Here is a 21,810-nt window from a genome sequence, read left to right as displayed (position 1 = left end):
GAAGTTAAGGATATTTGATTGATTTAGTTCAGTCGTTCTAGCACAAGGCAAAACATGCAGTTGTCATTCAACCAGAAGATCATAGGCAGTAAGTTCAGAGTAGGTGCTGTTTATTTTATTTTTGTTTTATTCGATTCTTCTGTATATCCCATACAAACTGTTCACAATACGAATCCTTGAATCTTTGAATGTACGTGTGTTCAAGTGTACACAATGACTAGAGACATCAAGATATGTACAGACATGCAGCATAGAACCTTGGTTACAAACTATGACCAACAGCTGTCATACTTCTGAACATCTTCATTTCAATGACAAATAACTGAATACAGTCTATTTTAAAAATGACATCTGGTCAAAAAATTATGTGAAAATATTTGATAAATAAACAAATTTACACTGAATTATATTTTTACATTTTCTACACCTTTTTTTTTTTTTTTTTAAATAATTTCTTTTTAAAAAGAAATTAAAACAAAAATTGCCGTCGAAATGTGCATGATCCAAGTTTGGGTCGAGGTATTTTGGATCATGTACCTGTGCATGATGTGTTGCTATTGTGTTTAAATCCTATACTGTCTGTATTTATGGAACTGCCTTAGATTATTTTAGAATTGGGCTAGAATTCCCCTGAGGTAACAAATAACAGATAACTCTGGAAGAGTTATCTATAATGGTGCCTTTATTAGAATAATCTTCATTTTGTTATATAAATAAGCAAAGAAATATTCTGTATTATTATAATAATGTCAATATAATACTATTAATAAATATACAGTACTGGAAGAAAAAGGATTATTATACTTCAGTATTGTACATTATTACGCATCAATACATACATTTGTATTTTGTTTCATTTTAACCAACATGAAGTCTTGAATATGTGAGTAATTAGATTATATATGTTTTTCAGATAAGGGCTATATGTGCAACTTTTTTGGCAGGTGTAGCCGGCATCAGGTATCTGACCCTCTTCCAGAAACGGGAGTTCCATGAGGCGGCACTTTTAGAAGCTTCAGGCCACCTGATGGGGGCACTCTTACGAATCAGGTGCTGCAAGCCAGGCGGCAGGTATGTGTATCCTTGTGGCCCAGGTTCCCCCAGCTGGATCAGAATCACATTCATCTCTCTCTGAACTAGTGCATGGTGGAGCCCCACCTAGAAAATTAACACAAGTAGCATTTTAGTCTTCGCTCGATTTTTAGGTTCAATTCTCAAGAAAAAAACTAAACAAAAGACAAGCTCAGGTCAGTGTATTAACTGGTGCAAAAATTACTGATTATCTTCTGGTAATAATCTTCTTTTTATTTAATTTTAATTATTTTTTAATAATCACTCTCTGTTTCCTCTTGATCGCAGAAAGAATTTCAGGTCTGCATAAAAATCACAGACTGCTATTTTTACTTTGAATACTTATGCCTGTCTCGTTTTGGGTTCTACTTCACCAGAAACTTTGCAGTGGGCCTAAATAAAATTAACCTGGCTGACACAAGGGTGTGGGCAAAAAAAAACTTCAAAGCCTTAAAGTCAAGGCACTAACAGTGACATCTAGTTGTCATCTGCAATTATAGCAGCCACGAACTTCACAGGTAAGTTGATTCCAGTTCTAACAAAAAAACAAACAAACAAAAACCTACTAAATCTTTTTGAATGTGTTGCCCTCTTAATATTTATTACTTGAATGGCTCAAATGGATTTTGACAGATTTTTGCTGTGCTCTGTGATCATGTGACCGATGTTTGAAGCTTCATACATCACAATAAAACACCGGAAGTGTTTCTTCTAAACTTTGGCACCCCATCATTCATTAAAAGGAGACTCAAAATGCTCGGTGTTCCCTCCCTGCTTAAAGGAGTTACGAGAGAAATAATGAATTATACCACTGAGCACGTCTTGTTCATAAATAAAAACTTCCAGGGGTGTCCTTGTTATTATTACCATTGTAATGGTGGTTAAATAATGGTTTCCAATTAAACTTCCCATGATATCTCCAAAACACTGATGTTGAAATACTTGTCATCTCACTTCACAGCAAAGATATCTGATATTTAAATCAATTTTCAAGTAATCAGCCAACTGAAATTTCAAAATGTTGACACAACCACTTAAGAGTGACTTGATTGATGAGTGAAACATTAGGAGATTTGTGACTTCTATAATCGCAGCTGGCCACTAGATGTCACTGGTAGTATCTTTTCTTTGAAGCTTTGAATCTTTTTTTGGTACAACCAGGAAGAAGAAGCCAGTGAAGCTTCACAAGGCTTCATCCGCCCATCTCTGACGAAAGGTCTCTGAGAAATTCTTATGCAACGCTGTCAAGCCACGAGGGAACGGCAACCATTTTGTGTCTCCTTAAAATGAATGAAGCGGCGCCAATGAATCGAATCAGTCAGCGTTTCATTTCTGACGATAGCTGCGATAGCTTGAGCATCTTACCTGCCAATCAAACCCTCCAATAACTGAGGTTTCCTGTGAGGTGGGACACTGGTCTTTAAACATGGACTCTGTTCCAGAACCCAAACCTGGGGTGAGGATGACCATCAGCCTCCTGCTCTGCTTGATGGAGTACTCCACCAGCTCCATACGATCTGTTGGAGTCAGACAGTTATATTTATGTTATACATAACTCATGGCTGTTGGCACAAAAACCACCGTCTGCAAAAGGGAATCGGATCAAAGAGTGAAGAGAAAATGGATATTCACGTAGAGAAGGGTGTAAGAAGGAAAACAAGGGACTTGCCAGCGGGACATCATTTTGTCATGAATAATTCCAAGACAACAATTTGGAGGCAATTAAATTTGAGAATGAGTGAGTCGAAGTTTTATATGCAGGCTTTCTCATACACCAAGTAATATTTATTTATTTTTTATTTTTTTAAAAACACTAGTAATCATAAGATGTTCAACATAATCAAATGCCGACCTTCTCCAGGTATGTCATCCCTCCCCTGGATGAAGAGCCGGTATCCACACTTATCTTCGAGGACAGACGGCAAAATCTTTGTGACAAACTCGGAGAGCTTCTCCTCTGTAGCTTTGTCCATGCTTTCTGTCTGGTACACCACATATGCGTCATAAATCCTTGAATCTGGAAAACATTGAAGTGTTTTGAAGGAAAATGATAAATGACAGGAAAATCACTTAATGGTTACCAGTGGTGATTTGGGGTTGGAAATTCTGGTGGGGCCACCTGGGAAAATCTTATAATGCAGCCCAGAGATCATAATCATAGCCCTCCCAACACAAACATAGCAGCCAGAGAAAAACTCACGCAGGATGCAAACGCCATCTAGAAAGGCCCAAGTCGGACCTGAACGCAGACATTCTAGCTGGAAGGCATCAGCGCTAACTACCACACCACTGTACCAATGATGACTGCCAAATCAATAATCAAGGTGAAACAATAATGCGACAATAAAACAAAACAAAACAATCCACGGCTCATGGCGTGAACGTGTGAACCCAATACACAGCAATCAATATACAAAGTCACCACACACAGTATCTCATCTTCTACTACCGTTTATCCTCACTAGGGTCATGGGGGTTGCTGGAGCCTATACCAGCATTTCACCTCCACAAACAGGTGAGCAGCTCTGTGAGGTTGTCCCCCACACACACTCATACAAGTATTGCCAGTTATGCATTACATAAATTCCATTATAATTCAAACAATATGTAAACTACATTATCAATTCCAGAAAAATAAATTAGACTCGCCCAGTGCCATTTTGATGAGCTCCCGGTTAGACAACTTTTCTGCTTCAACCACTCCTGGTTGAAAGAACCTAGTTTTGTCTTTTTACTCTTGACTAATGATTAAATCCTCCAGTCGATGTATTCCCAAAACTTTTATCTCCAACTTCTGCTCAGGTGATAAAATCCCAAATCACACACTAGCCAGATGGACAACTCAATTGATTGAAACGTGAATTACCTATGTTGGCCGAGCTGGTGAGATCTGTGCAGTCCCCACCCCTTGCTTCAAATCAGCCAATGAGAAGCACTCTGGGGCCCTGAACTTCAGACCCCACTGCCTAAACCGAAGTGGGCACTGTACATGCGCATTCACGCGCAGCAGTTCACAACACTGCAGGTCAGGGTCACAACTAAATTACAGAAAGGGTCTACAGAAGGAAGTTGTGTTCATCAAATGGAAATTGATGTGGACAATTAATTTGAATTGAATTTATTATTAACTTACACTGGAAAACTGAGAAAAGTGTATAATCCTCCCCTGCACAGCTCCACCAGCCCCTAATGCAAAGACGCCACTGCTGGTTACACATCTCTTGTCCTTTTGCTCACCCAAATTGGTACTGTTCATGCAGATTTTTTTTCACATGTTTCTCTGTGAGAGTTTGAGCATAGAAGCTGATATAATTCAAGTGAGAGCAGACAAAAATGGCGACTGGTGGTAAGAGTGCAGCCTGGAGCTTTGAAGTAGTTTAACTTTACCTGTATGATAATAACAATAACAATAGCAGGACTTACGCATTCTACACATTTTTTCCATTTTTTTGGACAGCTACTACTTCAAAGATGTTCAAAGATGATGCTTAGTTTTTATACTTAGGTCCTACTAATCCCTTATACATTGTAGAAATTAAAACTGGAGACAAAATGACAACACTCTTTACACTCGCACTAAAATTCAGTTTGGAAAAACTAACTTATAGCTTCCAGCTCCCTAACAAAAGAAAGTTCAAACAGAGAGCAGAGTTCTCATCACCTAAAATTAGGAGATTGACACCGTTCTCCTGTCTGTGCATTAAAAGAATAAATGGTTTAGCATAGCAATACAACAAAAAATAGTAATGGATCAGTGTGATGTCGCCCATAGAGAGTTTTTAGTGGGGGTGATGTTAAGTTTTAACATGGTGGTCGACTGGGAGCCAACCTCAAGTGCCCATTTTGGGAATTGCTTCCAAATAAGCAGAATTTGGCATGTTGCAATGCAAACTTTTTTTTGGATGTTTTAGCAACTCATAATGACACTTGATTTAAGAGCTAGCCTCGCCCTGCTGAAAAATCAATATTTAACACCTTGTTTATTTATGAGCTGCAAAAACATCCATATAAGAGTTTGTGTTGCATTATGTCAAATTCTTTCCCCGGGCTGACGCTCTGACGAACTCTGAGCAGTCACAGATTGTGTGACCATTCTCACAATAACTCTTTATGCTGTACAGTTTTTTTTTTTAATGCTTATTGAAGAAATTTTTCCTGTACCACTGAGCAAAGTGAGTCAAATTCCTTGTATGTGCACACATACTTGGCCAATAAAGCTGATTCTCATTTTGATTTAACCTTTACACAAACAAAGAGGAGCAATCCCATCTATTGTGGGGTACAGATTGAAAACAACAAAATTGACATTTTAACATATTTACCTTTATTGTGCCTATTTAGTTGACAGAAGGCTCTGAAGAAGAGGGCAAGGTCGATGGCAAAGCACTTGATCACCATGGTGGCAAACACAAAGAACATCAACACAAACACAACTCTGATGACCAGTGGGACCACTGACTCTAGAAAACAAACACAAAGTTAAAGATGGTCTGTGTGTACAGTGTATTGTCTGTGCAGCTGAATTCTGACCTGGTCAAACCTATGAAGACTGACCTTTTGGCTTTAAAGTTAAAGTGAACGTTGATACTTTGTCAATGGTTTCTCCGACACAATTGAACTCAGAGTGGAAATCCTTAGGAGACACTTTTTTAATGGTCAGGATGGTTGTGCTGATGGTTCTCTTTGAGGGGTCTTCAATGACTCTGACAAAACACAGTATTTGATTAATTGAAGAATACAGGCAAATTTACTGATGATTACAAGCAGTGAACAGCAAAGTTAAAATAAATAAATATATATAAAGCCTTTTGTGCTAGTGTCCAACCAAACTGCTCACACTGTTTTGCTTATCCAGAAACAAAATATCAGACAAATCATGTGTCCTGTTCAGCTGATCAGTGTTAAGTGTGAGTGCACGCCTACACTGATCAGGCATAACATTATGACCACTTTCCTAATATTGTGTATAGGGCTGCAGCAATCCGCCCTTTTCACCACCGATAACGATATCGGATGTTTAGTATCGGCCGATACCGATCCGATCCAATACAGAAAAACAGCGCGGAATTATGGTAACAAACGGTAAGTTTCATTGTGTGGAAAAGACTGGGATCAATCTTTTGTGCAAGGCAACATCAGACTTGACTTAAACATTTCTTTCCTATTTTTAAAAAAACAAACAAATAAACAGATATAAATGTACTGAATTACTTATTTATTTAATAATTGTGCACCAGTAAAACAATCTTAACCATAAAAATATAACAAGTGTAACTGGTTCAGTCAGTGCAATTAGGGATTCAAAATCAAATGTAAAACAAAATAAATATAAAATAATAAATAAAGGAGCCGAAATTGAGAAAAAAACAATAGCTTCACTAGCTTGGTTGGTAGACTTTCACAATAAATAGCAATCAGCTCTTAATATAGTTTAGTGCAAATGGGAATTAAAACATCCATTACAAAAGCATCTGAAGCACTGGCTTTATAAAGTTTGTTGTATTATATCCTGACATTTTAGTACCGCCCCTCGAAACATTCACTTTGCAGATATTGCATGTGGCTGTGGAGTTTGTTGGCTGAGGTAATGTGTAATAGCTCCAAATAGCCGATGCTTTCGTTCGCCCCATTTTGAAAACTGTGGGCTTCTGCACGCTGCTTGTGTATGTCGTCACTCACAGCGCACAGCATAGAATTACACTGAGTAGATCGGCCGATATGGATTGGCTCATTGTCACCGATACCTGATCTATAATTTTTATCAATATGGGTACTGATACTGATACAAATATCGGATTGGTACATCCCTAATTGTGTAGTTCTCCCTTGTGCCTCAAAACTGTTATGTTTTGGAGGCAAAAACATAACAGCTATATGACTCACTCATCAGAGAATAGACATGCTGTTTTTCGTGTTTTTTTTTTTTTTTTAGTTGTTCCTGTGTCAGGCTTTATTTTGAGTGTCATCGCTGTGAGGTGGGTGGGACATGACTAATAACATCCACATGAATGAATGCCTGATCCAGAAGGTTCCCAGCAGAACATTGAATTGTCACAAGATGGTTGATGTTATTTACTTTTCTTGTCCGTGGTCATAATGTTATATTTATATGAGTAATAAGTAGTAACAGTCACGGTCTGTGTGCTTTTAATCTGTCTTACCGTTCAGTGGTTAGATTGTATCCATCCGTTGGTTTTAACTCTTTATTTTTAACATACCACTTGGCAGAACACTCAGACTTCACATTAGTCCCACAGAAAACTGAGCAATTTAGCTTGAGCTCACTGCCTATAACAAAAAAAAAAAAGCTTTAGCAGACAGTTCGAGTCAACAAGTTCAAGTCGACATAGCAGCACAAGTTACAACAATCTGATGTCCATGTTCTCCAGATGATGTATTATGTCTCCCATGTCTGTTTGTCTCTGTATTCTCATCATGAATTTGCTTTTTGTAAATCTTTTTTGTTTAACTTTCACGACCCAGGCTGGTTGTTGCACTTTGCAATACTCCTTTCATTGAACAACTCAACACACAGGTACAGTGTAAATATATATGGAAGTGAAACTTATAGGGTGAAGCTTTGCTACCTTGAAAAACAAACTGCTCCTTGCTGGTTGGAGAGATGATTTCGTTGTTGGGGATGGAATTTTCTGTAAAATAGGATAAAGTAGTGAAGAGTAGGAACACACAAATCTGTAAAAACAATCTGCTCCAGATATGCTTTCCTCCAAGTAATTTAAAAGGACTTTATGTTCTTATTAGCGAGCATAGCTTTCTAAAACACCAACGGATGGTTGGAATCAGCCCATTTTCTATAGAAAAAGCATGAAAGAAAATCTAAAGTTGGTCTCCGCTGCTCCTTCTTTATCATACGGATTTTAATGCAAATGTCCAAAGCTGCAAAAATACTGCACTGTTTTCATTTGCGTTGACCTGCAAAATAACATTTTCTTTAATACAAAAACATCCCCAGTACAGTTTTGTTAGAGATGGATCTAATCTTCAAACTATTGCAACAAAACTTTGTCTAAGTTTGAATTAAATGTCCATTCAGAACAAGCCCCACCAGGATGCACGTCGATCCTTTACTTCTTTAGATTCCCACACACTCCCAGCTGAAAGCTTATGCAGTAAGAATCCTGAAGCTGCTCTCTCACCTAGAGCTATGAGCCTCCTGGAGCCAGATGAGTGGTAGATATTGTGATTGTAAGTCCAGGAACAAACACAGGTGTAGATGCCCTCATGAGTTTTGCTGGTGTTGTGCACCCACAGGTCAGATTTATGCTCATCTGGAAGGAGCTGTAGGTCCTATAGCAAGAGAGACCACAAATGACAGGAGGGAAGGATGATTTGAAGAGGCAAAAATAAACAAGTGAAGTATACACCGATCAGGCATAACATAATGACCACATTCCTACTATTATATGGGTCTCCCCTGTGCCTCCAAAACAGCTGTGACTCATCAAAGAATGGACATGGCTTTTCTGAGGGTGTCCTGTGGTGTTGTTAGTGGTCGTAGTGGCCCTATGGGTTGAGGGGAGGGGCCTCTGATCATCCCTTTTTTGTTCGTTTTGCGTTTGTGCCTCTGTCAGGCTGCATCCTGCTGGGCCTGGTCTGGTCTAGGTGGGTGGTGCATGTCTAAGTAACATCCACACGAATACCAGGCCCAAACGTTTCCCAGCAGACCACTGAATTGTCCAAAAATGGTTTAAATGTTATTGACTTCTTCTGTCAGTGGTTTTAATGTTGTGGCTTATCGGACTTACATGAGAATACATTTGCACATTGTATAATTAAACATTACAATAATATGTTTTCTTTCAAAACCCTGTGCTATTCACAGTAGGTGTCCCTATAATCATAGATGGCCTTACCTTGTACCAGGTGAAGTTCCCCTTAAACTTTGTGCATGTGGTTGTGATGGGTTCTGGACATGGGACTCTTTTGTTCTGGTCAGAGTTTTTGATACTTCCGAAATTGAGAATGTCATTCCCTTTATAGCTTGAGTTGAAGATTTCGAGTTTCAGACAATAGATGTACCTTTCTCCTGATGGTGTAATTTGCCTAGAAAGGAAGCAATACATGGAGGTTATATTCACCAGTCAGTTTAATACCTCAGCCCATGACATAAAGTTGAATGTGCTTTGGATGCCGACTGTTAAAGAAAATTCTTACTGGGCAAAGTAAATGCCAGCATCATCAGAGAGGACGTTTAAGAAAAAGAGTGCTTTTCCATGGTAATGTATCCTCTCTGTCTCGTTGGAGGAAATGTCCCAAATCTGTGAGCCATTTTTGTACCATGTGAACTCTCTGTCAGACGCTTTGGACAGACCGAAAAGTTGAAAATGAAGCGCTTCTCCTTCAAGAAGCCTGTGGAGATCCGTGTTGAACGGATCACATTCTGATACGGTTGGCTCTGAAGCTGAGAGAGATGATGATAGAAATACAAAAAGTTAATTGCACATTGCAGATGTGGGTGAAGATAAATTTTAGTTTTATAGTCATTGAACCTCTTCCACTGAGTAATGCATCAGGTGTCACACTCAAATGTAACGTGTGCAAGGAATAAAATGAACCAAGCCAGACCTCTCTAGCTTGTCTGTGCTGCAGGCTCATGCATCCTAATGAATATAAACATATCAAGACTTACATTGATCAGGCATAACATTATGACCACCCTCCTGATTAAGCAATATTATAATCAATATTTAGATTCACAACAATTACCAACAAAATAAAGCGCATAATTAAATATATGTTCATGTTGATGGACATTTTGCTCTCAAAATTTTAAGTTTTTGGCGAGTGTGCTTCCTGTTCCCATGGAAATAAATGGGGCCTGACTAATACTTGGAAAACAATCAGTCACCGCTGTAGACTCCTATGTGTAATTGAACACAGTTTACTACTTCAGCAAGTAGCCCGAGCCTCAGTAACGACCTAGCAACGGATAAACTTTCTAGTACCGTCAAAGTTTATGGAGATCGTGGAGTTGCCCAAACTGAATAAATAGCGCACATATAAACACTAAACTGCTTTGTTAGTTTAGTCTTGTAGTGACTAACATGTCTGCTGAAAAATATATTTTTTCATGGAAAGACTGGCCTCCTAATTTCACGTTTATTTTGAAGCCTGCGTCGTATCACGCAGTGCGTTTACATGCAGAGCTTAATCGAGCTATGCTCAAAATTCGACTTTCTCGCTACAGTCCTTGTCCCAGTTTACATGCAGCGCAAGAAAATCCAATAACTGTTCTCCTCTTCCACACTAGGTGGCGATACGTATCTTTTCAGCGGGTTAATACCACGTTAATATGGCCCGATTTCCGGGTTGATCTATTACGTGATATAATAAACTAAAGTCGTTCATGCGACAGACCAGCATCTCAAACAACAACCAGACGAATATTAGTATATTTTTTAATCTTTTACGTAATGTTTGCGCTATTTCTGGTGCAGGTGAGATCCGCGCTATCTCTCAGATGGCTCTGTTTCTCTTCTTCTTCTTCTATGCCCGGCTTTCTTGGACGTTTTTGTTCCGGGGCCACACGCCAGCGCAGCGGTCCTGGAGCATGCGCACTCGCATTATCCAATTGAAAAGTCCGATTCAGTCGCATTATCTGGGTGTCTCAATCGGACAGTGAGAACTCTGATTTTAATCGGATTAACGTGTTTACATGCACTTAAATTCTCCTGTTATAGTCCGATTAAGACAATAATTTGTTTTTTTTTTCACGTGCATGTAAACGCACTGACGGACTCACCGGAACAGCTGACGACCCAAACATTTCCAGTAACTCCACAGAGTTGCAAAGTCCAAAAGTCAAAATGTATTGAACAAAGATCGATGGAATAATTTCCAACATGAACATCATGTTTTTATTTAACGGAATATTCCTCTCCAGTCCATATTAGTCCACCTTTAGCCTGTAGAAATATTTTCTCTGCGCTCACTGAACTGTTTGATCTCCGACGTGCTGCACACAAATGAGTTACACCTGTATTAACAAGGCGGTATAACAGATTCGTAACACAGAATATTTATTAAAGAAAGCTGACATTGTAAATTGACATGTATAACTTTATTGAAGTTGACTTACAGTGGACTTATTCGTATTTGTTTACATGTTATAGATTTTCAGGACGTGACAGTGTGGAGATGGTGGAGCAGTATTTTTAGTGATGAGTCAGCCGCGCTGTAATGCTGATTTGAGCACGTTCTAAATATCTTATTGACCAATCAGATTGCTTGTTTGGAACAACTTGTTGTATGATATTGTGTAGGTCTCCCTCGTAACCTCAAAACAGTTGTAAATCAGAGAATAGACACAGACCTTCCTGTGGGGTCTGGTAACACAATGTTGTTATTAGCAAGCATAGCGCTCACTGACGGATTGTTTCAGTTTGAATCAGCCCATAATGAGGTTTTTTCATACACATTCTCCTGTAAGCAAGTTAGTCTCAACTGCTCCTTTCTTATTATATACAGCTTTTAATGCAAATGTCCGAAGAAGAAGAGGGCAAGTTCGATGGCAAAGCACTTGATCGGCATGATAGCAAACACAAAGAACATCAACACAAACACAACTCTGATGACCAGTGGGACCACTGATTCTAGAAAACACAAAGTTAAAGATGGTCTGTGTGTACAGTGTATTGTCTGTGCAGCTGAATTCCGACCTGGTCAAACCTATGAAGACTGACCTTTTGGCTTTAAAGTTAAAGTGAACGTTGATACTTTGTCAATGGTTTCTCCGACACAATTGAACTCAGAGTGGAAATCCTTAGGAGACACTTTGTTAATGGTCAGGATGGTTGTGCTGATGGTTCTCTTTGAGGGGTCTTCAATGACTCTGACAAAACACACAGTATTTGATTAATTGAAGAAAACAGGCAAATTTACTTATGATTACAAGCAGTGAACAGCAAAGTTAAAATAAATAAATATATATAAAGCCTTTTGTGCTAGTGTCCAACCAAACTGCTCACACTGTTTTGCTTATCCAGAAACAAAATATCAGACAAATCATGTGTCCTGTTCAGTTGATCAGTGTTAAGTGTGAGTGCACGCCTACACTGATCAGGCATAACATTATGACCACTTTCCTAATATTGTGTAGTTCTCCCTTGTGCCTCTAGAAGTGTTATGACTCATCAGAGAATAGACATGGGCCTTCTGAGGGTGTCCTGTTGTGTCTGGTAACAGGATGTTATTAGTGAGGGTTTTTGGAATTCTGTGCATCATCCCACAGATACTTGACCTGGCCTCCAAATTCACTAGATCCCAAACTGAGCGACATCTTCTGCTGTTTTTTGTGTTTTTTTGTTTGTTTGTTTTGTTTTTTTTCAGATGTTACTGTTTCAGGCTGTATTTTGAGTGTCATCGCTGTGAGGTCGATGGGACATGACTAATAACATCCACATGAATGAATGCCTGATCCAGAAGGTTCCCAGCAGAACATTGAATTGTCACAAGATGGTTGATGTTATTTACTTTTCTTGTCCGTGGTCATAATGTTATATTTATATGAGTAATAAGTAGTAACAGTCACGGTCTGTGTGCTTTTAATCTGTCTTACCGTTCAGTGGTTAGATTGTATCCATCCGTTGGTTTTAACTCTTCATTTTTAACATACCACTTGGCAGAACACTCAGACTTCACATTGGTCCCACAGAAAACTGAGCAATTCAGCTTGAGCTCACTGCCTATAACAAAAAAAAAAAAAGCTTTAGCAGACAGTTCTGAAGTCGACATGGCAGCACTAAGTTACAACAATCTGATGTCCATGTTCTCCAGATGATGTATTATGTCTCCCATGTCTGTTTGTCTCTGTATTCTCATCATGAATTTGCTTTTTGTAAATCTTTTTTGTTTAACTTTCACGACCCAGGCTGGTTGTTGCACTTTGCAATACTCCTTTCATTGAACAACTCAACACACAGGTACAGTGTAAATATATATGGAAGTGAAACTTATAGGGTGAAGCTTTGCTACCTTGAAAAACAAACTGCTCCTTGCTGGTTGGAGAGATGATTTCGTTGTTGGGGATGGAATTTTCTGTAAAATAGGATAAAGAAGTGAAGAATGTAGGAACACACAAATCTGTAAAAACAATCTGCTCCAGATATGCTTTCCTCCAAGTAATTTAAAAGGACTTTATGTTCTTATTAGCGAGCATAGCTTTCTAAAACACCAACGGATGGTTGGAATCAGCCCATAATGAGTTTTGCATATAAATTCTCCTAAAACCAAAAATAATTTTCATTAGAAAAAGCATGAAAGAAAATATAAAGTTAGTCTAAGCTTCTCCTTCCGTATCATAGAGCTTTTAAAGCAAGTGTCCAAAGCTGCAAAAAGACTGCACTGTTTTCATTTGCGTTGACCTGCAAAATAACATTTTCTTTTATACATAAACATCCCCAGTACAGTTATGTTAAAGATGGATCTAATCTTCAAACTATTGCAACAAAACTTTGAAGTTTGAATTATATGTCCATTCAGAACAAGCCCCACCAGGATGCACGTCGATCCTTTACTTCTTTAGATTCCCACACACTCCCAGCTGAAAGCTTATGCAGTAAGAATCCTGAAGCTGCTCTCTCACCTAGAGCTATGAGCCTCCTGGAGCCAGATGAGTGGTAGATATTGTGATTGTAAGTCCAGGAACAAACACAGGTGTAGATGCCCTCATGAGTTTTGCTGGTGTTGTACACCCACAGGTCAGATTTATGCTCATCTGGAAGGATCTGTAGGTCCTATAGCAAGAGAGACCACAAATGACAGGAGGGAAGGATGATTTGAAGAGGCAAAAATAAACAAGTGAAGTATACACCGATCAGGCATAACATAATGACCACATTCCTACTATTATATGGGTCTCCCCTGTGCCTCCAAAACAGCTGTGACTCATCAAAGAATGGACATGGCTTTTCTGAGGGTGTCCTGTGGTGTTGTTAGTGGTCGTAGTGGCCCTATGGGTTGAGGGGAGGGGCCTCTGATCATCCCACAGATATTTGATCAGTTTGGGATCTTCACTCAGAATTCCACACTAACCCCACAACCATAAAAAGCCATCACCAGTGGAGCCCCAATCCGATGAATCACCGTGGAAACAATGGACAGAAGGCTGTCACTATATTTCACCCACATGGAGCTTGAGATTCTCTATAGAGGGTATGCATGTGATGTCACAGCTTGTGACGTCTCTATGGTCACGGCCACTGAGTGGCAAAAAGTGACGAATGAACATTGAGATTAGTAGCATTAGTTTTAATTATAGGCTTTAATAGCGTCTAAATTGTAAAATTAATTTAAAAAAGGAGCTGATGTGCGATTGATTGAACCAACAGATCTGAAAAGCTTCCAGAGATATATTTTTACAGATATCTGCCAAAGAAAAGAGAAGTAAATAGATCACTGAATTACTAAGAAACAACTGGAATCCAGGCACAGAAACCTAGTGTTGTGGTTCACATTTAGTGTCAGGTAATATTAATTTATGCTGTATTTTTTCCAATGAAGTCATACCTTAAGTTACTTTTTAAGTTACGCTCTGGAGGGCTGCCAGATAAGTGTGTGGATGCTGTTGTTTTGGACAGGGCTTGACATTAACACCTGCCAACAGTGGCATCAGTTTTGGACAAGGTGTGGCAAGGATCACCCTCTACTTTGGGTTCCAGGGGTTTTCCCCCTGCAGAATTTTTTTGAGCATCATAAATTTAAATGCAGCCATTTGTTGCGATTTGAGAGCAAAAGCAAGAAGCTTTAGACTATCAATTATCACTATCAATACTATGGATTGGATTATACTCACAATACCCCACACAGGGGTTCACAACATAACTTTTTCTTTTACCAACAACAGAAGAATGAACCAAAATATCCAGGTGATTTCCATTTCAACAGAACTCAGAGTCAAAGGCATCACTGAACATCAGTTTAAGGATTACAATTTTTCTGCTAAATGATCCACAGCTAACATATTTATGGACAAATCACCAGCATTAGATCAACAACACAATAAGTAGCCAAAGTGTTCTGCTTCCACAGCACTGTGATTTCCCCACATAGGCTACTGTACATGATGCTGGTTAAATGACAAATGAATAAGTGTTTGTTACTTGAAATATTACCACTTCACAAATGGTGTCTCTATTCTGTCCCAATTGCCATTTCTTTAAACAAATTATTGCCAACATGGGTTCATGTGTCTGTAGAATGAAGTCAATATCTGGAAACAAATTAAAATTTCCACTTAAACTGAGCTAATTGAGTGATATGTTAGATGCGGTTTGGGGCTGGTTTGACTCAGCTAGAAGTTTTTGTGATTTGTGGCAAGATGAACAGGACCCACAGACAGCTGTCATTAGCTTGTTCTTAGCAAGCTGACGGCAACAGATTCACAATGTTTCTCAATCTTTCATTTCATTGTGCTCCGATTAACTAATTGTGTTAACCAAACAAGCGTGGGCGTTTTTCTGAAATATGACTAATATTAAAGCCTGTTTAAGTCATGTATGACTTTATAATGGTTTATAAGGTTTTAGTCGCTCCACATGCACATCTCTCATCTGCAGCACAGTATGACGAGGCAGCGGCGTGCACGTCGTATGTACACGTGAGAGAGAGGGACATGGGTGTATGGAGAGTACAACCAACAACACACAGCTTGAACTCACTTAGGAAAATTTTCCGAATATAACATTTAAATTATTTGGAGAGTCCAAACGCTGGATATGTGGCTGAAGAATAACAGGTTCCCGGAAAAGAAGGAGAAAAGAAAAGAAAATAGAGCAGAACGGGTAAGAGAGGCTATAATTTAGTTGTAAGCCGTATCCTAGGCAGGCAATATGTGACAAAGAAACCGCACTTTTTACTACTATAATTTCTACTACTACTATATTTTCATATAAATGGAGCTTTAGGCCGACGCAGAACCTTGTCACAGCTGAATACTTGATAATGACCTGCAGTGTTGAACATTTCTTGATATGTGTGTACAAAGGACATTTATGTTTAAAAAGTTTGTAAATCTTTTATTTTTAGAGATATGTTTGTGGCTTTTGCACCTGTATTAGATAGGGACAACTGAAGAAAGACAGGAATCAAACCCACGTTGCAATGAGGACCGTAATTTCCCAACAACAAAACTGTGGCTAGTGAAAAGGCTGAGTGATTAGTAACTTTGGAAAACACCTAGACACAGTGGGTGGTGAACAAAAAAGTTAATGTCAAGCCCTGGTTCTGGCGTAGTTACAACCGACAGTAATTATTTCAGTTCTAACAATGAATCACTATAAATCAATAAACAGAATATTTGGGATAAGAGCAGTAAAGCTCTTATCGTTAGCATCTTTTATTTAGCTACATTTAGCATAACTGAAATAACCTAAAACTAACTTAAAGTAAGTGAAACTGAGGCTAATCCACTTTTCCAAATCCACACTACTTCGTATGGATCATTGTTGAGTCCAGTTGTCCTTAATTCGATTTTATAATCTTAATTTTTCCAGGTTTCATTGTATTTACTGATACATTTCAACATGTTTTTGCCACTCAGGGGGCGTGGCTCCTGGTGGAAGTGACGTCAATGAATACCCTCTATAGTGAGCTAGAGCACATTTTAAGACAAAAAGGAAATGCAACAAGAGTATAATCAATTCATTTAAACATTTCTACATTATTTCTGCATCAATCCTGTGGAACTCCTCCTTAATGACTCTGATGGTTTGTGGCCAGGGAAAGCCACAAAGATGCCCAAGAGAGAGGTTTTAAAGCCAGGCCCACTGTCTTCACTGTGGGAAAGGCACTTGCCTTACTGATGTGCTCGGCATCACCGATATTAAATAGAAAACTGCCAAAGGCAGCAATGCATAGTATCTGTTTGGATGTGAGAGCGTGACCACGGTTGGTAACATTAGCGATGTTGGCACGGATGAGGTTGTGAATGTAAGTGAAACGATAACGTTCAAGAAGAAATGCGTCTGTAAATGGAAAAATTATCTAAAAGGGGTTTTTTATTGGCAAACTTCATCGATGGGATTTTCCACAAATGCACATGCCGTGGTGGATGGCAGATGTTCGTCTTCCTGTGTAGGCGATGGAGAGACGCTGCTATAACTTGCTTTTATGAATGAATTGAGGAACTGAAACTCTGTCAGGGGGCGGAGCCAGAGAGAAACTCGAGGTTCACTGAAGAAAACCTGCTGGCCACCAGGTTAGGCTCACAGAATCAGTTACCATGGTAACCAACTCTAAGTTTATATTGCCGCTCTTTCTGAAATGGACTCAAGTTCGCCTGATCTCGCTGATCGGTGTAGACTGACATGAGAATACATTTGCACATTGTATAATTAAAAATTACAATAATATGTTTTCTTTCAAAACCCTGTGCTATTCACAGTAGGTGTCCCTATAATCATAGATGGTCTTACCTTGTACCAGGTGAAGTTCCCCTTAAACTTTGTGCATGTGGTTGTGATGGGTTCTGGACATGGGACTCTTTTGTTCTGGTCAGAGTTTTTGATACTTCCGAAATTGAGAATGTCATTCCCTTTATAGCTTGAGTTGAAGATTTCGAGTTTCAGACAATAGATGTACCTTTCTCCTGATGGTGTAATTTGCCTAGAAAGGAAGCAATACATGGAGGTTATATTCACCAGTCAGTTTAATACCTCAGCCCATGACATAAAGTTGAATGTGCTTTGGATGCCGACTGTTAAAGAAAATTCTTACTGGGCAAAGTAAATGCCAGCATCATCAGAGAGGACGTTTAAGAAAAAGAGTGCTTTTCCATGGTAATGTATCCTCTCTGTCTCGTTGGAGGAAATGTCCCAAATCTGTGAGCCATTTTTGTACCATGTGAACTCTCTATCAGAGGCTTTGGACAGACCATAAGGTTGAAAATGAAGCGCTTCTCCTTCAAGAAGCCTGCGGAGATCCGTGTTGAACGGATCACATTCTGATACGGTTGGCTCTGAAGCTGAGAGAGATGATGATAGAAATACAAAAAGTTAATTGCACATTGCAGATGTGGGTGAAGATAAATTTTAGTTTTATAGTCATTGAATCTCTTCCACTGAGTAATGCATCAGGTGTCACACTCAAATGTAACGTGTGCAAGGAATAAAATGAACCAAGCCAGACCTCTCTAGCTTGTCTGTGCTGCAGGCTCATGCATCCTAATGAATATAAACATATCAAGACTTACATTGATCAGGCATAACATTATCTCTAAGTCTAAGTGGGTGATACATGTCAAAGTAACATCCACATTAATGCCAGGTCCAAAAGTTTCCCAGCAGAACATTGAATTGTCACAAGATGGTCAATGCTATTTACATTTCCTGTCAGTGGTTTTAATGTTGTGGCTGGTCAGAGTATAGACTATATAATAATACATACACTACCTGATATTCCTCCAGATATACATATCACCACAGCAGTGTGGAAGAGAAGTCGGGAAGCGTCCATTAGCTGAGCGAGACAAAGTACAAGTTAAATGTTGTGGGTTTCATATTCTATCAGACCTTTGAGTCAAACTCACAGACCAACGTCTGCCACAGCACGAAAACCTGAAACTGCATGCAGAGTGATATAAATAGGAAATGTATTAAAAGCCACACACAGGATGTTTCGGAGAATGTGCTGGAGGACTGTCTGTAAGCAGGATGTGTGATTATCTGATTAGATTGCTTCATACACATTTTACTTGCATATTTAAACATCTGTCATTGGTTGTTGCCATTATCAATACTTAGAATTGAAAAGTGGCAGGTGGAATACAAATAAATAAAATGTAAACTTACTGTTTTGTAACTGTATTTATTCTTTTTATAGAAACAATCAGGAGCATTAACTACAAATGCAATTCAGTCTTAGTTTGATTGCAGGACATTTACTGTTGCAGTCTTCTGTCAGTGAGGAATTGCCTGTCATAGACATGCATCATTGGTTGTAAGAGCACAGAGTGGATTAAGTGGTAACAGTATCAAAAGAAGGATCTCTCCTTCTGCACAGTGGGCTCCTCTGATACGACTCTGGGCTCAGCAGACACTGACAACAATGCGGTTTAACTCTGAAAATTGAAATAAAAATATTTACATGAGATATCAGCAGTATTAGGAGTCCTACAGTGTGTGCTATTACCGTTTTGTTTGGACTAGTGTCCGACCAGTAGGGATTTTTTGGCCCGATAACAATAGCCGATATTAGAGGAGGTGCAAACACCGATAGCCAATATGCAACCGATATAGTTAGTTTTTGAGCTGGAATGAAAACAGGCCGATTGAGCATAGATTTTGCACCAATATGATTATGTAATAGTACAGTCACAGTGACAGTAGTACAGACAGATGCTTTCTTTAATCAATGTCTTTATTTAAGACTTTTAACATTAAACAGACTTTTTTAAAATGACAAGTAACATTTGAACTTAGAGTCTTACAAAAAGTGCAGATTGGCAAACAAAGATTAAATTATATAGCAGAACTTTCAATAAATAAATAAATAAAAATAAATAAGTCAATCTAAATCAGTCTAAATCAATCTCAGTCAGTCAGTCAGTGTCTAATGCTTGAAGTCAGTGAGGGGCAGGTTGTAACACAGCTTCTCTGCATTGGCACCCAACAGGTTGCATCTCTCGTCCTCATGAATGTTGCCTACTGTGCTGACAAACCATCTCCATGGGGACAGATGTGGGAGGAGTAAGGAAGCGCCGGGCCAGTGGAGACGAAGCAAAGTGACAGAGTTTAAATAGATGCGAGTTGATGCAGTGGTTGTACACACCCAGGCTGGTTTATGTAACCTAAGGGGACTTTTCAGTGCAGGAGGGAGTGGAACGTGGATGCGAGCCAATCTCCTTCAATCATGCACGGAAAAGGGGAATGATAGGAAAGGTTTTTCTAATTTACTGAGAAACAATTCCCAGGTCACCAATGCATGCCCAAAAATACGTTGTTCTTTCATCCCCTCCATAAACCACACACAATCAAACCATGCCAAAAATGACGACGATAAAATATAAGTGATCCCGCGTCGTGTCGGGGAGACTAGAGCTTTCTTGGTTAAATCCTTTTAGCATATATTAAACTGTAACCCTTCGGGGTTAAACTAAATCTGTGATGATATAGCAAAGTTGCCTCGCAGTTATTTTACACCAGAGATTTTGGCCAGGGACACTTTGGACTATAATTGTTGTTCCAGTGATGTTTTCATGTTTACAGTTACTTATTTCATGAACTTGCCGTGACTCGTCACACTAAGTTTTTTTTATCGGCGCAACATTTCACCGATATGATAGAACCCCCGATAGAACTGGAGCCGTCATATCGGGCCCCGATATATCGGTGACCGATAATCGGTCGGTCACTAGTTTGGACCTTGTGCAGATGCTATTTATACAGAATTCACACACAGTCGGCCTTTGTGTACGTTTTTCAAACTCTCATTCTCGTTCCACCTATTCAATTTATTTATTTCAGAAAGAGTCTCATGTTCAAGTTTTAAACTCATGCTTGTAGCTGTGTTCCGTTATAATAAAATAATATTTAGGATAGAAGCATTCCTTTCCTGTGAGTTAAAACCGAGATGCGGGTTTGCCATTTGTGGACCAAATCGCTCCGGAGCACCACAGAGTTGAATAACGCTCTTGGAGAATCAACACAAAGAGCTTTTACACTCTCACATTCTTTTGTTTACTGTAAAATATTTATAGCTTTCACCAAGCTGCAGCTGCTTTGCATACACAATGTGGAAATATTTAAACAAAAATCTAATTTATTCCTCAAAGTCTGTCTTTGTGTATGTTTTCCACTGTGTTACTCAATCTTTATGAGTTCCTGTCGTGCCATAAACTCTAACGGTATGTTACACAAATATTCCCTGATGACAGCACTTTCAGAACAGACTCTGTTATTATTACATGAAGTAGTGCACTGCAAATATTTGCTTGAGTTGCTGTAAAGCAGTTACACTATTCTTAAAATCACCCCATTCAAATGAAATAGGTTTTGTATGTCTTTTACTTCTCACACATCATAACATCTTCTGAGCAGGTCTAATTCATTAAGGTCTAATTGACAAAATATCACAACTTCTGTAACTTTACCAAGGTGAACAGACAAAACAGACAAATACACACAGTGCTCCAAGTAAAGGAAGGAGGGCTGATCTTCACTGAATAGGCTTTAGTCAGTCAGTGCAGTCTCAAGAGATCATCGGCGTAAAATGAAAATGAAAATGTGCGCTTACCTCACAGAAGTGTCTGTTGATAGCGGTGGATTCAGTAAAAGTCTAGCAGCGCTGTACTCCTACTTGAGTTTTTATACTGTCTCCTCTATTTGTGAATGGAATCACCCACACCACACAGACACACCCCCTCACACACAGACACACACACACACATGCACACACACACACACACACACATGCAGTCTCAACTAAGTGGTTGAACCTGTCCCCAAATAATGACTCATTCATTAAGACACATTAATGAATGAGCCATGGTTACCAATACAAATGCAAGAATGGAAAGCTCCTTGTTCACCTATGTGAACTATATCCATACCACACTAATATTATATAAACTGTGTAGGAATGCTTCAGCAGCTTAGGGTATCTGATTTTGATTCTTTCACACTGAGCTAATTTACAGTTAGTGTAAAGTTAGTGTTCAAATTTAACTTATTCCAAGTGCATCATGAGATATGGTTGTCAAGGTTCTGCTCCAGGCATGTCCAA

The 21,810-nt window shown here is 39.0% G+C and overlaps 1 protein-coding gene across 2 annotated transcripts; it reads right to left on the bottom strand.

Moving 5' to 3' along the window:
* Positions 1–93: 93 nt before the first annotated feature.
* On the bottom strand, positions 94–21,356 carry il1rl1 (interleukin 1 receptor-like 1). Of its 2 annotated transcripts, XM_047599995.1 has the most exons (18): positions 21,322–21,356; positions 18,480–18,546; positions 17,806–18,052; positions 17,505–17,694; positions 13,676–13,826; positions 13,066–13,128; positions 12,650–12,776; positions 11,775–11,923; positions 9,247–9,493; positions 8,946–9,135; positions 8,229–8,379; positions 7,659–7,721; positions 7,233–7,359; positions 5,626–5,774; positions 5,394–5,531; positions 2,924–3,088; positions 2,437–2,588; positions 94–1,158 (listed from the first exon to the last, which is right to left on the bottom strand). In XM_047599995.1, exons 2-18 carry the CDS (start codon positions 18,541–18,543, stop codon positions 910–912), a joined length of 2,622 nt encoding a protein of 873 aa, XP_047455951.1. In that variant the 5' UTR covers positions 18,544–18,546; positions 21,322–21,356; the 3' UTR covers positions 94–909. The 2 variants fall into 2 exon arrangements, with proteins under 2 accessions (XP_047455951.1, XP_047455952.1); XM_047599996.1 differs by lacking the exon at positions 21,322–21,356 and having other exon boundaries at positions 9,247–9,487; positions 18,480–21,303.
* Positions 21,357–21,810: the final 454 nt, after the last annotated feature.

The sequence above is a fragment of the Mugil cephalus genome, chromosome 12 (assembly GCF_022458985.1).
Source record: "Mugil cephalus isolate CIBA_MC_2020 chromosome 12, CIBA_Mcephalus_1.1, whole genome shotgun sequence".
In the NCBI taxonomy this organism is placed as follows: Eukaryota; Metazoa; Chordata; class Actinopteri; order Mugiliformes; family Mugilidae; genus Mugil; species Mugil cephalus.
This window is presented reverse-complemented; position numbering and strand designations above follow the sequence as displayed.